This window comes from Acanthochromis polyacanthus, chromosome 21 (assembly GCF_021347895.1).
Source record: "Acanthochromis polyacanthus isolate Apoly-LR-REF ecotype Palm Island chromosome 21, KAUST_Apoly_ChrSc, whole genome shotgun sequence".
NCBI lineage: Eukaryota > Metazoa > Chordata > Actinopteri > Pomacentridae > Acanthochromis > Acanthochromis polyacanthus.
This window is the reverse complement of record NC_067133.1, coordinates 17,918,363-17,936,034: the sequence shown is the minus strand read 5'-3', so window position 1 is coordinate 17,936,034 and position 17,672 is coordinate 17,918,363. Positions and strand designations below refer to the sequence as shown.

The following is a 17,672-nucleotide window of genomic DNA, read 5'->3' as shown; positions in this document are numbered from 1 at the left end:
TGTACACGACTCGACCAAGAACTCTGGATGAGTTAAAACAGAGAATTCAGGATGAAATTCACAGTATCCCAGCTGAGATGTTGCAGCGGTCAATGAGGAATCTCAACAGCAGATTTCAAGAATGCATTCATACAAGAGAACGCCATCTACAGGAAGTAATTTTTAAAAAATGAAAATTACATCATTGTTTCTTAAATGGCATTTTTTAAGGTTTCAATTACTATGAATAAAATATTTTTCTTCCATCACTCTTAGTTTTATTGGATTGTTAAAAAGTTCCCGTTTTTTTGTGTCACCCTGTATTTATATGAACACAGGACCTCTAGGGATGTCCAGTGGCACTTGGATGGTGGCAGTGAATTCTGTAGGACCTACCGAGATCAGGCTTATCCTGGCACATCTCACACATGCTCAATAAGATTTGGATCTGGGTATTGTGGGACCCGAATGAACACCTTAGCTCTGAAGTGTTCCCCGGGCCACTCCTGAGCAGTTTTTGCAGTGTGTCGGGGTGCATTGTCCTGCTGAGGGTGGAAACTGGCATGAAGGACTGCTGTTGCTATGAGGGGTTGGGGGTTGCTTTACTGGCAATGTTTAGGTGGGTGCCACATGTCAAAATCCACATTAGTGTCAGGACTCAAGGTTTCTCTGCAAAATATTGCATTATAACAAGATGATCGATATTATTCACTTCACCTGTCAGCGGTCATAACATTGTCGCTGATTGGTGTCAGTTACTGTTAGGCAAAGCAAAACTGTGAACACACAACAGCTGATTTTATGCGTGTTCGGTTTAACCTCACCGTCTGACCTTCTCTGGCTCAACGTGCCGTAACCTCAGTGAGTTCATGCGTACGTTTGCACGCACGTCCCCCCCCCCCCAGTGTATTATGTTTTTACTGGCAAGCTTGAAGTCCCAGTGTAACAGAATCCTCGTTAAACTTCACACTGGCTCTGGCACCTGTTGGCTTAGCTGAACATCTGCTAATCGTAACTGCAGAAGAATGTCATTTTTGTCATTTGTGACATTTCGGGCTAGGTAGCGACAGGGGCGGATCCAGATTAATTTTAGTGGGGGGGCACAACAGATATTTTGGGGGGCCACTGAAAAGTTGGAAGAAAAAATGAAAGCTGCAACCAACCTCTCGCTTTTACAAAATATTTTTTAGGTTTTTTTGGTGGTTTTTTGGGCTCTTTAACTGAAAAGGAAAGCTGTAATATGACCTTTTCATTTTGGACTGTTAACATTCAAATTATGATGGACTTGTTTCCTTGTTTATGTGAATTACAACATCATCAGCTCAGAAATCTCAAAAATATCTACATATTTGAAGAAAAAGCATATTTTAGGGGCCATTTTTGTTATAGACAAACAGGACCAAATAGTAATTGCAAAGCCAGGGGTAAAAGATTAACTAACAGCAGTCCACGGGTTGTAGACGGTTTAAACCACACTGAAACCAAAAGCTAGAGTAGGTTTGTTGCCTGTACGGCCAGCAGAGAGCAGTGTGTACCCAAATGAAGGATCATCAGGTTTACACACAGTAAAAGGTTTTCTTTAAACATCTGTCTGTTGTGGGATTGTTGATGATGAACCTGTACAGTTCAATCTGTCAAAAAGAAAAGAAAACCTGTTTCTGCAGAACCTTTTTAGGATGTGTACAACTGATGACAAAGCAGATTTTTTTCATTTGACTGAATTTTGCATTCCTTGGCATTGCATTTGCATTCCTCCTTATTTCTTAGTGTTTTTTTGTACTATATTTCACCTTTTATCCCCTCAAGTTATTGTCCAGTTTGTCAGCATTTTGCATGCCCCCCCACCCCCGCCTAAACTCTGACTTTTCAGACATATTAGCTTCACAATATTTGAAGGAGTCATATTAATCTTCAGTAATGGTCAAAAACAGCCAAGCTTTGGTCTGCTTTAGCAAATTTTCCGTATATGGATTTGCAGTACATTTGCAACAATGTAGGGTTTTTGGACAAAAAAAAAGAAACATTGTGATCTCTCAGGAAATCGGTAGTTGTAGTACTGAATCTTTGATCTTTATTGTTATACACATGCTGCTATACACACGAGGAGAGACAGGTATTGATTTTACAGAGAGCCAGAAACCACCTACTGTGGAGTTATCCTGGATACCAGGTCAATAGTGGTCAGAACAGGAAGGCACAGTGTCAAGTTGAAATGGCACAGAAGAGGAGGGGATAAAGACAAAAATAACCACATTACTAAAAAGCAGTGAGAAGTCTAAACCTCTACAAATTCACATGCAAATGCGAGCCCAATTCTTTAAAAATGCAACGTTTGCGCCTATTGCATTGGATGTGTTCCTTCCAATAACACGTACATTACGACAAACCACTTGAATCTAAATAATAATAAATGCATAATCGATACATGGTCATAATATAGTAAATGAACAGTTCAATTGAATATTGCTCAAAAACAACAACAAGATACACTATTTTTTTCCCCAGTATCATGAAGTTTGCGATAGAAAAAAAAGGCTCTGTACATCAGCATCAAAAATCCTGTCTATGGGCTGTGTATTGTTGTATACTGTAGCACTGGTAAGAACAATGATGTCCATTGCAACAAGCAGGCAGCCATATTAATTCAAGGCACATAGATCTCTATGCATGATGCTACACATACAGGACCAAGGTAAGTAAAGGTGTTGCAGCCACACAAACACGTGACCCCTTTTTTTGCAGCTACATCACATAAAGCAGACACTGGCATTGCCACGAAAGACTGTACAGAGATCTGCCACATCTACGACAAGCACACTTGCTGTGCCATACTAAGTCAGCATACATGTAGCTGGAGCATCTATGCTTGTTGCAGGCTTTAGCTATCTTGAGTTCAGCTGTTACGATGTAAATCTGTAGCTCTTATTGATTATCAGTCTTAAATAATGTGCACATTAAATGAGTCTAGTTCAATATCAGGATTTTTTTTTTCTCAATATAATCTGCAAGTGTACAACTTTGGAAGTAACTACACAGGATTCTAGTAGTTATCATACATAGATATCACATTATTTGAAATAATAAAACAGATGTTTTGACATTTAAGACAGCAGATAACTAATCTCATCATATACTTTTGTTATAAGGAATGGATTATAAAGGATTTTGTCAGAGTGCAAAAGCATCTTAAATGTACACACAGATACAGATAAGTCAAATGTTTTCAAAAAATAATGCTCAGACCAAATCAATCTGACAGGAAAACAGGTTCTCAGGTCATTCATGTGTTTCATTAATGAATACGATGTCTAACACAAACTGTATTTATAAATTCCTCTGAATTTAGTGTCAAGAAATTGATACAACGTAAATTTAAAGTAAGTGTGCTTCAAAGCACCACCATGGCTGGTAGTGAAATATCTCTGGAATCTACGTTACTAGACCACAACTCTGGCCAAGACACGAAACTGAACACCACGTGAAAGTTAATTAAGTCTTTTCAAAGCTGGGGAAACAGTATCATCTTTTTCAAACATCAGTCATAGAGTAAGGTACCAAAAACATCTTTGCAGCAGTCAAATTTCTTTTATAATGTCGAGAGACAATGATGAAATAAACAGAGTCCTCCTCTTTCCTTCTTTCAGGGCCTTTGGCTGGCTCTGATCACACAAGCAGAAGACTGGGCCGGGGCGGAGAAAGGAATGAAGGAACTGGATGATCTTGTGAGCAACAATGGGAGGGAAACCTGGATCAGAGTCAGGGTTGAGGTGTTCGTCTTCCATATGAAGGCTGCTTGTGGGACACAGGAGAGGCTGCTGGAACAGTTTGTGCTCTGACTTTTCAGGCTTTCTGAAGACCCTGGTGAGGAAGAATCAGCAGGCAACATGAGTCAACATTAAGCATCTGTCAGATTTTCAGCTAAAGCAGCGATGTGCATAACAATCTCTGTGTTTTCTTGATCAGTGTGGGCTGACAGCGATTTAAAATTTGCTTATAATGGCAAATCCACTGCTCAATATCTGCTGGATCTGTGTTTCTAGACAGCAGTGAAATGTATTCACAGAGAAGCAAATTAAGTGAGAGGTCATACATGGAGAAGCGGAGCAGACAGGAAAGCCTACATACCAGTTATTCCTCCATACCAATAGAGCAGGAATCAGGACCTAGAGCTGCCCAAAGTGAAGTGATACAAAGAGACAGGATGGCAGGGAACAGAAGAGGAGTGTTAGGAAACACACAGAGCACAACAGCATACAGGTTAGAGGGAAAGCACAGGGAAACACAGCTTTAAAGTCTGGGATTGAAGAAGAAAGACACTGAGCTAAAAAGGACCAGAATGAAGATTTAACATGTGGTAAGGAGTCCAAAGTAACGAGAGGCAGACAGTGCTGTTGATTGTAGGAGGCGAGGCTTTCTCTAAGCTGTCGTACTACAAACTACAGGTCTGTACAAGGCTTAATGCATAAACAGATTACACACACATTGCACATTTTGTTCATTTCCCATTTTAGCATTAAGATGATAATATTTGTACTTTGTCCTTGATAGATGATTTCTCACCTGGCAGTGAGAGGTCTCCTGGCGGGTCGCTCTCCGTTTTGGTCAAGCTGCTGTGTTCGCTGCTGCAGTCCTGCAGGATGTCTCCTCCAGAATGCATCCTGTCCTCTGCATCACACGAGAGCAACGAAGTCATCAGAGTCACTCGAACACAATACTTACTGACTGTTCTCTGAGCGCCACATGAGAAAACTCACCGTCATCTGAGACAGGGATTCTGCCACGTCTTCAGCTGCTGTGGCCTGGAAGAAAAAGGAGGGGAAGTTGTGTCTGCAGCAGAGTCGTAGTTTAGGCATCAGGTAAACTCTTAGAAAGAGGAGAAACTTGAAGAACCTTTTCAGGTTTGTCATTGTGTTTTTGGAGCTCAAAATAGTTCCTGGTGAATCCCTCAGAAAGTTCTTTCAACTGTTCTTTGTGGAGTTTTGATGGTTCCATTTTGAACTCATTATTATAGTGTGTATTATTAAAATCTAAAACATAAGAAAAAATGTACAAGACAACAATGTAGATGTTCAGACATAAAATAGACACTTTTTTGCATTCAAGTATTAGGAACTTTGGCATTAGTGTACAGTCAATGCACCCAAATTCTGCAGATGGAAATTAGATCCCTATTTATCAGAATAAACAAAGCTTATCTCTAAAACTTTATATCTCCAATATTGCTGAAAAGAGATCTATAATTTAATATTTTTAAAAATAAATGAATAATTTATTGGTAATATATTAGCATGATTATTTTTTAGTGATGAGGAAATTTGCCACTTGATTCATTTGGAACTAAAATAAAGAATAATAATGTCAGCCTTGTTATGCCTTCACCATAAAATGAAACAAACCGATTATATTACACACAAATAAAAATTAAAATACAAAAGATAAAAAAAAAGGTTTAAATTCAAGTGTAAAATGTCAGTTACTGCTAACTCCTTTGGTCTACATTGCATTGTTGATGAAGGTTTTTTCCCCCAAAAGAAAGTTTCCTAAATGTGAACACAGTTCCTTGAGGCTCTGCTTATTTTATCAGAGTACAGAGGAGGCAGCTTACGTCTGGGGGCGGGGCTGCTGGACAGAAGCGTGTGCGGTTGAGCGTCTGACATCTCGGACAGCTTCTCTTCATCCTCCTCCTGGATGGGTGAGGATGAGACCTCAGGGTGCTGGAGAGCGTGAAGGCATGAAAATTAGGAAATGCATCGTAATACAAGTAAAACGGGCCATTCAGTTACTCATAGCGACATGGACCGAGGAAAGGTGCAAAACAGATGACTGATCAAGCCCGTTGAAAACTATGCTCAAGACTAATTATTCAGGAGGAATGCAGCAGAATTGAATTGAAGTTATATGATGATCAGCGTTGGTTTGTCGGTCAGCAACATTACTCAAAAACAGACTAATGGATTTGGATGAAATTTTAAGGGAAGGTCAGAAATGACACAAGGACCAAGTGATTAGACTTTGGCAGTGATGCGGCTTACAGTCTGGATTCACAGATTTGTTAAAGATTTTTGTATCATTGTGAGATGATAATACACTGTCAGCTGCCTGCTGACAATCACATGATTTAGATCCTACTACAAATCCACCGCAGCAGACTTATCAGGACTTATTCCTCAGAAATGATACAAGGAACAACTGATTAAACTGTGGGGGTGTTTCTGAGTCCCATCAGTTCCACCACCCGCTACATATTTAGGTCACACGATTCGGTATCCGTACATAACGTGCACATGCATAACACACACGCCTGTGCTCAGCCCAACGTCATTTTGTTTTTGGGTACATCTATATAAAACGACCACATTGTGATTTCTGATCATCAATAAATAATGAACAAATGCTGCATTCTGACAATGCATTTGGGAATGAACAGCCTTGGTGGAGTACTGTGCTCTGAGTGCTTTTCTTGTTTTAGACATGTTATCAAACTTCCTGCCCTAACTTGATTACTTACAGGTTAACGGTTTTGCATTACCTGTCTGGTGACTTGCTGACTTTGCCTTTCTGCAGACTCCCATCGCTTAAATGCTCCGGAGAGCTCAGCTGTCTGTTTTCACCTCCGAGTCCTCCTGAGAAGTTGATCTCTTCATAGAGGGGGGCAGATGGGATGGCAGGAGAGGCCGACCGCAGACCATTCAGAGCCTCTAACAGCGAGATGGGTTCAAAGCCGGGAGGAACTGAATCTGTGCTCTGAGGCAGGTAACAGACGGAGACCATGTATTTATTGCAGACCTTCATATCAAAATTAAGATATATGTAACCCCATTTCTTGTGCGTAAAACTTACTGAGTGTTCATCGTGGTCCATAGTCTGAGCCAGAACAGGACTGAAGGACACAGGAGAAAGAGCTCCAGGCTTTTTCCTCACAGCTCTGATCTGCAGCAAGGCTCTGAAGGCTGGTTAGAGGAAACCCAGGTAAAATTAATTGCACGCAGAATGTGTAGAAAGGGCGTTTTGACTGCATGAACTTTTTAAATAGTATCATTAAACCTGCTTAAAGAAAAATGATTACAACTATAATTAAAATACTGCTATGCTTCTTACGCAGCCTGCAGATCGGACAGTTGTTGGCCTGGTAACGCAGAGTATCGGCACAGGAGTTGCAGAGACACAGATGTCTGCAGGGTAAGATGAGTGTGTCTCGCAGGTCCGACAGACAAACAACACACTCGTTGCTGTTGTCACTGTTCTCATCATCAGATGGCTAGGGAAAAAAACAACAACACAGAAACACTAATTATGAAAGTCACACAAATCAAGCTGACCTTTTCATGTGGGAGGTAATGTTTCCACTGATACCTTCGTTTCTTGGTTGTTTTTGTTCTCAATCCCATAGATCTCCTGCAAGAGGTAGCTCACACGATCCACCTAAAAAGATTAGACATGTTTTTCAGGAAAAGTATTTCCATGTACGAGAGAAATCAAGAGGCAGGGAAAGCAAAATGTATACTAGATTCTCCTCACTGTCTTGTTTCAGCTTCTGGATTATTGAATATTTCTAGAAGAATGATGGCATTGAAACACAAAAGTATTTCACTACTGAGAGTTACCAGACAAGTACTTCATAAAATCCTTTTAGTTTTACATGAAAACATAAAATCTGAGCGTCTATGTAACCGATTTTTACAAACAAGTCCGACTGAGATATTAGATTTACTGCAGACTCCCAAGGGTCTGAACAGACTTTCAGGGCACAAGTTCTCCAAGATCTGAAGTATGAGGGTCAAAACAGAATGCAGCTGGGGAACTAAAAATACTTCACGTGTAAACTGCTGATCTGCCTGCACTTTTTCACTGATGCTCTGCTGTCAACATCCCAGCTTCAGGTGCACTGTATCAGCAACAGGCTGTATCACACATGTGCTTCAGTCAAAACTACTAAAAATGAACAAGCCGGACCATAAAACACAAAATGTGCTAAAATACACAATACTCCCAGCCTCAATAAATTGCTATATAATAATAAAGTTCACATGGGAAGAAGAACATTTCTGAACCTACAATTTGCTTCTGCTTCAGAGGCTTGACGGAGAAACTGCCGTCGACATGCTGGAAATAAAAAGAAACACGTTTTAGTTCATTTGAAAACGTTTCACAGATTGCAGTTATTTACTTTTATTCACATGTATACATACTCTTTCGAAGGCGGCCAAAAGCACATGAGCATGTCCAAGGCAATCTTGGGAAAGGAAAAAAAAAACATTACCGCAAATGTTGATCCAGTGTGTATTTAAGCTTACAATTTAATTGCTAGCATTGTCAGTACAAGTGCCGCTCAAATTTAAAAGCCATGCTGTCATGACTGATCTGGCTACCTACCGTCTCCTTCATCAACAACAGCCTGGATTACCATCGGAAACACTCCTCGGTCGAGGTCAAAGTTCAGCTTTAAGGAAGCAGATGCACATATTTATAGGGCTGGCCCGAATAGTGGTTTCTGGCCTCCGGATATTCGGCCCCTATTAAAGACGAATATCCGAATATTCGTTCCGCCCCATAACGTCCGACAGGGGGCGGGGCTTGTGGCGGAGACGGCCCGAATATTCGTATCCATTCGTCTGGTCTCCCGGGTCCAAATTTTGCCTTCATTTTGTCCTCAGTTAAACTGAAGAATTCCCAAACAGCGGAGGTCTTCGCATCTTGTCTTGTGTTTATGCAACAAAGTAAAGTGTGATGTCAGAGTCCACAGCCACCTGCCCATTCGGGCGGTGGTAACAAACATGAATGGATGAGCCGAGATGAGCCGAACACGGAGGGAAGAGCCGAAGTGGGCCGAAGGCAAAGGGAAGAGACGAGCTCCAAATATTTTTGTCTGGGGGGAGGAGGGGGTGATCACATAAACACATGTGTATATGTTTGTGATCACACGACGGGATGAGCCGATATGAGCCGATGTGGGCCGAAGGCGGAGGGAAGACAGTAACGCTGCATATTCGTTCCGCCCGGTAACGTCTGACCCGGGGGAGGGGGGCGAATATTTGGATACCAAAATTAATATCCGGATACCGCCGTAGCGAACGAATATTCAGATATTCGGGTCCAGCCCTACATATTTAATCATTCAATTACACACTGCAGGACATGTAACTACTACAGAACATATACATGTGTGTAAAAAGTCAAAGGTTGTGTTGATGTACTGAGTATTAACGTCTGCAGATACTCACATCTTCCTCTTTCCACTCGCTGAAATCTATTTTGAAGGATGGCATGGAGAACTGTTGGCTCACACCTCGCTTGTAGTGCACAGTTTCAGAGGCCATTGATGGGTCCTTTGGGCTGTACCTGCACATATCAAGACAGATAGTAAAAGTCCCAGTTTTAGCACAAACATTATATGCATACTTCTATATTCCAGCACAGAAGAAAAAAAAGACAAAAAGGGCAGTTGGAGGTAGCTGTTATTTCTCAGTTTTAATGAGAAATCAAAAGTAAAATGCTGACATTTAGACATCAGTGTGGAAAACCTAATGGGATCTGTCACCCTTTGATTAATTAATAAATTCATTGCTGCCCTCGAACAAAATGAAAAAAAAGAAAACTGAGTAGAACAGTTGCAGTATCTGATCTTTTTGATTTTGGATGTCATCTTCTTAGTTTCATCGTGACACGGCAACTTCAGCACAGACTATTACTTTCATCTTCGTCTAAGTCTTATCTGCAGTATCCATGGTGACTGGTGGTTGCTAAGGACCCATCGTATCTATTCTAGACTTTGTGCTCTGAGGCTTGAATCTCTCCACCCATAAAAGACGGTTTAAATATGTCTGGCACAATAAATTGGGCGGCTTTGTAGTCGTCGTATCTGTGAAACTGGTGAAAATCTGAACATACAGATGGACGTGATCTATGTTTGTTTGATTCAGACAGGAAGGCATAGGATGTTACAAAGTAACGAATTAAAAGGACAGATAATATTCTGATTGTTTTTGTGCTACAAACAGGTAAAGCTTGGTTGCACAAAAGATATGAGATCAAGTTCTTACACAGCCATCCCATTGGAGAACTCCTCAAATGCCTGGCAGTAGAGGGTGATGGCCACCCGAGCATCAGCATCAAAGGTGAACTCCACACCATACTGGACCTTTGGTTTACCACCTTCCTCCACTGGTGTGTCAGAATCATCTTTATACCTACAATCAAGAGGTTTGAAGAACATTAGGTTGGCACAGTGAACACTCTTTCCCTCTTAATTGCTTTTACTGTGATTTCTACTGCTACAGTGTCACGCTATCTTTACCTGACCAAACGCAAAGAGTCCTTTCTAATATTAACCAGACTCCGGAGGGTTTTCACAGGCTCATGGGGTGCAGGTGTCACATAGGGAAACTAGAGAATCAACAGCAGTACGAATCAGGAGAAAGGTTTAGACACAGTTTGATAAATCCTACTACTGCCGAGAATTGTACAAACGTATCACAGTGGTTTTGAAGCTTCGAAAAATACGAAGTGTTGAATTGTGGGTTACAGAAACATCGGTTTCTACCTGCACTGGCCTGTTTCCAAGAAAATTCAGGTCCATGTTTTCCCCGAAAAGGTATCCCTCCGGATGTGGAGTGTCGAATTTCTCTCCACCCATGAAGAAGTGGCTCGCAAAATAATTCCCTGAGGATAAGAGAAAAAAAGACGAATGAGGACAGTGCAAGCAAGAACACACAGAGACATTGTTTAAAGCAGAAAAAGGTGGGTTTGTGCTTGTAAGTAATGAAGTCATTTCAGAGACAGGAGTCTTAACAAAACTATAACCCCCAAAACAACATCAGAATGGCAATGATATTATTATTGTTGTTGTATCTAATGTGTGTCAGCAGATGGAAAATATGAACATTAAAAAGTTTATTAATTGAAAATCAAATGTCTGATGTGTTTTGTGGTTATACACTGACCTATCAATCTCCATACTGTGTCTTAGTTGTCTGAAAATATCTTGATAACAAAGCAAAATGTACTAAAATGATCAGATTAACTTATCTCAAATACAGTTGAGATGGTGCACAGGACAGGAAAATGTATTTTTAAAGTTTGTGATTTTGAATAATGACAAATATTTGTTGACACTGGGATCAAGTCAACTTCTTCACTTCTCGTAGCATCGCTTTAATATGGATGAAACTCTGGTCGTCTGTGGTAATGATATTCATCATAGTGCTGTAATAAATAATTAGCCTGGTTGCTTTAATCTGACAATCCACAGTGGAAACAATTGTCGACACATAACATGACTAAAGGCAATAGACAATATTTTCCGAGTAATGTGTGTTAACTAGGCAGTTAACTGTGAATTGTATATACGCTCATACATGTTTACAATCATTGTCTTACCACGAAGCTGGTGAATATTGACAGAAATGACAGTAAACGCCGACTAGCCAAGGAGTGCTCCGGTTTAGAGGACCCGTGATTATCAGAATTTAAGACGAGACACAATGCCGATCACTTACCAGACTTCGGTGGAAATCGATAGGCCGAGTTGGCCTGGATATCGATGTCCTCAACACCAGCGATTCTGCGACTCAGAATGGACCCCATCTTTCTCTGCTGGATCGCCGATGTTAGCTACAGCTAGCGAAGCAGCTAACTGCGCGTCAGCACCTCGGACTACCACCCCTGCCTTCAGCCGAGACTAAACGCCAAAACAAATGTAACACCAACCAGAAAGAAGTGCGCCGGTTAGTCTGACATTTCAGACGTTCGGTTTATCGGTGGCTGGGCTGCGAAGCAGGAAACGGATCGAGGCGAGCTGTTGTTTTGCCAGAGCCGTGCTAACCGAGCAGGGAGGCGGCCTGATTGGCTGTCTGCTAACGTCTCCACACAGTCAGGGCGTTCGCTGTGAGAACAGGAGCCGCCCGCAGGGAAGAGCGGAGCTAATGAGGTCAGGTCAGGGAGGCAGGCGGGGAAAGGCATATGTCTATGGGGAAAGGGGTCAACGCAGGGGCGGCTGCTGCATCCCTCTACAGAAAATAACAGTGGAGCGAAACCAGAAGCCCTCATGTATAAATTAAACAAATCAAACGAAGTTATTTTATTTTATTTAAATATTTTTTATTTTTTATTATTTTTCTTTACTCTGTAGCATGCTTTTAAAGAACCTAGGTTGACCTGTGCTACACAAACAGACCAAAACTAAAACATAGATAATAACTTGTAAGATTTACTTTTAATATAAAATAATTACAAACTACAAAGGTAAAAGATACAAAGCATGTAGATTCAAAATCTAAAATAAAAATAACTGTAAAAAACTAAGAAGGAAAACTATAAGGACAGCAATTCGAAATACCAGCTTCAACAATAATATTATTATTATTATTATTATTAATAATAATAATAATAATAATAATAATAATAATAATAATACTAAGAAGAAGAAGAAGAATTATTAACATTATTTAAAATTAAGAGCAACCAAAAGCCATTCAAAATATTTATGCCTTGAGATCTTCTTAAAAAATGCAGTAGAGAAGTACTATTTAATTGAAAGATGAAGGCTATACCAAAGCTTTGGAACAGGGTGTGAAACTCATTTTGGTCCAGGGGCCGCATACGGCCTAATTTGATCTCAAATGGGCCAGACCAGTAAACTAATAGCATCATTACCGAGAAGTAACAATAAGTCTAAGTTTTTCCAATGTTTTAGTGCTAAGGAGAACAAGTATATTAGAAAAATCTATATATATAATGAACTGTCCTTTTACAAATTAGATTAGAAACAACCAGAGATTAAAGTAAGTGTAATTTCAACAACATTATGATTCAGTTTAACATTTATTTGTGTGCATTGTGCATTACAACTGATCACAGTGATTGTACAATGGCACAACATACACTGCTCAAAAAAATTAAAGGAACACTTTTTAATCTAAGTACTGCATCAAGTCAGTCAAACATGTGGGATACTGATCTGGTCAAGTAAGTAACTGAGGAGGTTTTTAGTCAGTTTCAGCTTCTTTGGTGTTCATAAAATTAACAACAGGTGCACTAGAGGGTTAACAATGAGAAAACCCCCAAAACAGGAATGAGTTTACAGGTGAAGGCCACTGACATTTTTTTTCCTTCCTAATGTTTTCTGACTGTTTTTCACTAGTTTTGCATTTGGCTAGGGTCAGAGTCACTTCTGGTAGCATGAGGCGATACCTGGACCCTACAGAGGTTCCACAGACAGTCCAACTCCTCCAGGATGGCACATCAATGTGTGCCATTACCAGAAGGTTTGCTGTGTCTCCCAGCACAGTCTCAGAGCATGGAGGAGATTCCAGGAGACAGGCAGTTTGTTTAGGAGAGCTGGATAGGACTGTAGAAGGTCCTTAACCCATCAGCAGGACAGGTATCTGCTCCTTTGTGCAATGAGGAACAGGATGAGCACTGCAATAGCTCTACAAAATGACCTCCAGCAGACCACTGGTGTGAATGTCTCTGACCAAACAATCAGAAAGAGATTTAATGAGGGTAGTCTGAGGGCCCAGCGTCCTCTAGTGGGCCCTGTGCTCACTGATCGGCACCGTGGAGCTCGGTTGACATTTGCCATAGAACACAGGAATTGGCAGATCCACCACTAGCGCCCTGTGCTTTTCACAGATGAGAGCAGGTTCACCCTGAGCACATGTGACAGACATGAAAAGGTCTGGAGAAGCCGTGGAGAACGTTATGCTGCCTGTACCATTGTTCAGCATGACTGGTTTGATGGTGGGTCAATGATGGTGTGGGGAGGCATATCCATGGAGGGACGCACAGACCTCTACAGGCTGGACAATGGCGCTCTGACTGCCATTAGGTATCAGGATGAAATCCTTTGACCCATTGTCAGACCCTACATTGGTGCAGTGGTTCTGGATTCCTTCTGGTGCACGACAATGCCCGGTCTTATGTGGTAAGAGAACTCATGCAGTTCCTGGAGGATGAAGGAACTGATACCATTAGCTGGCCACCACACTCACCTGACCTGAATCCAATAGAATACCTTTGGAACATTATGTTTTGTTCCATCCGACACCATCAGGTTGCTCCTCAGACTGTCCAGGAGCTCAGCGATGCCCTGGTCCAGTTCTAGGAGGAGATACCCCAGGACACCATCTGTCGTCTCATTCAGAGCTTGTCCCGACATTGTCAGGCTGCATACAAGCACATGGAGGCCATACAAACTACTGAATACCATTTTGAGTTGCTGCCAAGGAATTTCAGAAAGATGGACCAGCCTGCCACATCAGTTTTTCACTTTGATTTTGGGGTGTCTTGAATTTTGCCCTCCTGGGAGTTGATAATTTTCATTTCCATCAAACAATGTGGCATCTTTTCATTCCTAACACATTATCCAGTCCATATCAATGTAAATATCCAGTTCGTTTTCCCCCCACATTGAAATATGATGTTTTTTAAATGTTTTCCCTTAATATTTTTGAGCAGTGTATTTAGTCTAAGGTATGTGTAACTTAAAAACATAGTCCTGGATTGAAAAAAAAAACAAAAACTTATCAAGTTATAGGAATTTTTTGAAGTCCGTTTTCCACATCCAGAAAGTAATTGTGAACACCTAAATTAACTCTGCACACCTTTAAATCTTAAGTACCAGCTATTTTATACAGACAGTTAAGAAAGTAAAGTTGTCACCTGAATGTATATGTAAAATATACATAAAAAACTACATTAGGGTGGCCATACGTCCTCTTTTGCCCGGACATGTCCTCTTTTGAGAGGCTGTCCGGCCCATAGACATAATAAAGAGTAGATGCCGCATCGACCGCTACTGCCTATTGGGGCTGACGAGCGGTGAGGCCGCCATCTTGGTCCGGTCATCCGCTCCACTCAGCGCTGTTTGACAGCGCATTTAATCCATCTTAACTCTGAATATTAAACTGATTTTCACGCGTTTTTAATTTTTTTTTTTTTGCTGCAAACGTCATACATGTAGCTATGATACAGGACAAATGGTTCGGCGTATTTTAATATTCATAGCGGGAATAATAGATAATAATAATAATAGTTAATAGAATATTCTGATATTAAGCTCGACTGTAGACAGGTATTTTGCAAACATTGTAAACACACACACACTAATATATGTTAGAGAAGCAGATAATGGCAGTAAAGTCAATTATTTTAATAATTTGAAGAGACAATATATGATTACACTATATATACATATATAAATAAATACTGACTAATGAACACATTTCTATATAAAACAATAGATAGAAGTGATATAAATCATAGATGGAGTATCAACATCATTCATATATATATATATATATATATATATATATATATATATATATAAAATAGATAAAAGTTATATATCAGAGAAAATTATTATATAAATCACATATAGACTATCAATATAATTCATACATATATATTAAAAAAGATATGTCTCCAGAGAGGTTCCACCGCCGCCGGTTACCAGTCCAGCTCCTGGAGGTTCCCCGTCGGTCCAGCTGCCGGTTCCCAGCCCGGCCTCCGGAGGCTTCCCATCGGTCCAGCTGCCAGTTCCCAGCCTGGCCTCCAGAAGGTCCCTGTCGGCCCGGCCATCAGTTCCCTGTCCAACCCCCGGGCCGTCCTCCGGAGCGGTCCCTTCAGCCTGTCCGGTTCCAGCCTGTCCATCCCCCGGGCCGTCCTCCGGAGTTGTCCGTCCCACCCGCCCGACCCCAGCCCACCCATCCCTCGGGCCGTCCGGGTTCAGCCTGTCCGGTTCCAGCCTGTCCGGTTCCAGCCTGTCCGGCCCCGGCCTGTCCATCCCTCGGGCCGCCCCCCGGAGCTGTTCCTCCTGCGGATCACTGCCTTTTGTCATGACGCCCTGCCAGTACCCCGACCAGCCCTGTGTGCGCCAGGAGGCGCAACTCGAGGGGGGGGTTACTGTCACGCCCCCTCCTGCTCCTGTGCTCTGGCTCGTCACACTAATGACAAGCGGCACTGATTAACAATCAGCACAGCATAAGAGCCTGGCTTTCTCCTCTGCTCCCCGCTAGTTCATTGCAAACTGCACTCCGCTCTCTACAAGCTGCACCCTGCTTCACGCATGTCACTCCCTGGACTCTGTTCACCTTGGATTACCTCGTCTGCCTCTCACCCCGGAACCCCGCGTCTGTTCGTCTGCTCTGCTGTCCCCGCCAAATCCACCATCGGATCCCTCAGCTCAGCCCCCCACCTCATCTCCCGTTCCCTGGACATTGAGTTTCCTCTTCCCCTCTGTTTAGTTTAAGTTTAGTTTCCATCGCGGCCGAGTGCCGTTGTTTTTAGTTTCAGTTTAGAGCCCCGTTCTGTTCATTCCCCGCCTCCTGTTTGATTCTTTATTTTTACATATTAAACCTCATTATTAATCCACCCTTCTGCCTGCTGCTTGGGTTCAAACCGCCTAAATCATAACACACACTGCAAATCGATTATTTCAAATTGCATGTCAGAGGGCACATCAGAAGCTTCAACTCAAGGTGAGCGAAAAACTGCAAATTCTGTCTCAAGTTCGCTAAAGACCTGAAACCGTTTCTCAAACTCCCACAGCAATCCCGTCATCTTGTCTTTGTACTGGCTCATGTCAGCATTGACGCTGGCTGTGCATACATCTCTTAAACAGGGGCAATGAGTAGCGTCACAGCTTGCAAGCTGCGTCTCTCACAATGCAAGCTTCAACTTGAATGCACGTATGCTGTCATAACACTGGGTAATCTTTTTTTTGCGCCCTTGTAACATTTTGTTCAGATTATTCAAGTGCTCTGTAACATCAACTATAAATGCAAGGTCCTGCGGCCATTGTGGGCTTTGTAATTCCACAACAGGTTTACCTTTTTTCTCCGTGAACTGTCCGATGTCCCACGAAGATCAAAGAAGCGCTATAGCACAGCACCTCGGCTTAGCCACCAAACTTCAGTGTGGTACGCAGGCCATGGGTGATGTTACTGTCACTGAGAAGGCAGTCAAACTGATACAGTGGAATGTCCAAAAACAACTCCCTCCATTTGCGGCTTTGACTTTATCTTTAAACTTTGCCACAACATCCGCCTTTTTCCCGATCACTGATGGTGCATCAGGTACCTGGTCAACTCACTCCCCGGTTAACTCACTCCCCGGTCAACTCTCTCCCTGGTTAGGTTTAGGGTATTTCAGCTTTCAGTGTAAAAGGATATCATCCATGGATTTCAGCTACTTATAGGTAAGTAACCTAAGCATATGGGGAGTGAGTTGTCCGGGGAGTGAGTTGACCAGTATCTGTGCACCATCTGTATCCAGGCTGACAGCACGACCAGTCCATTCCGACCCTGTCCAGCGACCAACGACAGCACAGAAAATGGCCTCGGCTGTTACGGTGTCTAACATCGGCCCGACTCAAGAAACTCCTCTGTGACATTCAAAGTCTTGTCAACTCCACGAATGAATATGACCAGCTGAGCGACAACTGTAATATCAGTGCTCTCATCTGTTGCAACAGAAAATGCCAGAAATGACTCCACTTTGCCTTATGATTTCTGCAGCCTTCAGCCTGCAAGTTTTAACAAACTCCCCCTTGGAGTACGGCTTTGATGCTAACGCTGTTTTGCTAGCAGTTAGGTAGCTGGCTTTCACTGCAGCATCGCTGACCTCACGGCTCCGGGTGAAAACAGATTGCCATTTCCTCGAACCCGCCAACAATTCATTTATCTTCTGTCTTCTCA

At 42.0% G+C, this 17,672-nt stretch overlaps 1 protein-coding gene across 1 annotated transcript in view; it reads right to left on the bottom strand.

Annotated features, from left to right (window-relative positions):
* LOC127530217 (E3 ubiquitin-protein ligase MGRN1-like) overlaps positions 1-11,850 on the bottom strand; it is a 32,942-nt gene extending 21,092 nt beyond the window's left edge. Inside the window, 17 exon segments of the mRNA XM_051941234.1 lie at positions 4,105-4,148; positions 4,540-4,642; positions 4,734-4,782; positions 5,587-5,680; positions 5,683-5,693; positions 6,509-6,723; positions 6,820-6,929; positions 7,078-7,237; positions 7,333-7,401; positions 8,035-8,082; positions 8,169-8,212; positions 8,353-8,419; positions 9,201-9,318; positions 10,020-10,166; positions 10,274-10,362; positions 10,520-10,638; positions 11,475-11,850. Of these exon segments, the coding sequence (XP_051797194.1) occupies positions 4,108-4,148; positions 4,540-4,642; positions 4,734-4,782; positions 5,587-5,680; positions 5,683-5,693; positions 6,509-6,723; positions 6,820-6,929; positions 7,078-7,237; positions 7,333-7,401; positions 8,035-8,082; positions 8,169-8,212; positions 8,353-8,419; positions 9,201-9,318; positions 10,020-10,166; positions 10,274-10,362; positions 10,520-10,638; positions 11,475-11,562 (1,572 nt within the window). The 5' untranslated portion in view covers positions 11,563-11,850 and the 3' untranslated portion in view covers positions 4,105-4,107.
* Positions 11,851-17,672: the final 5,822 nt, after the last annotated feature.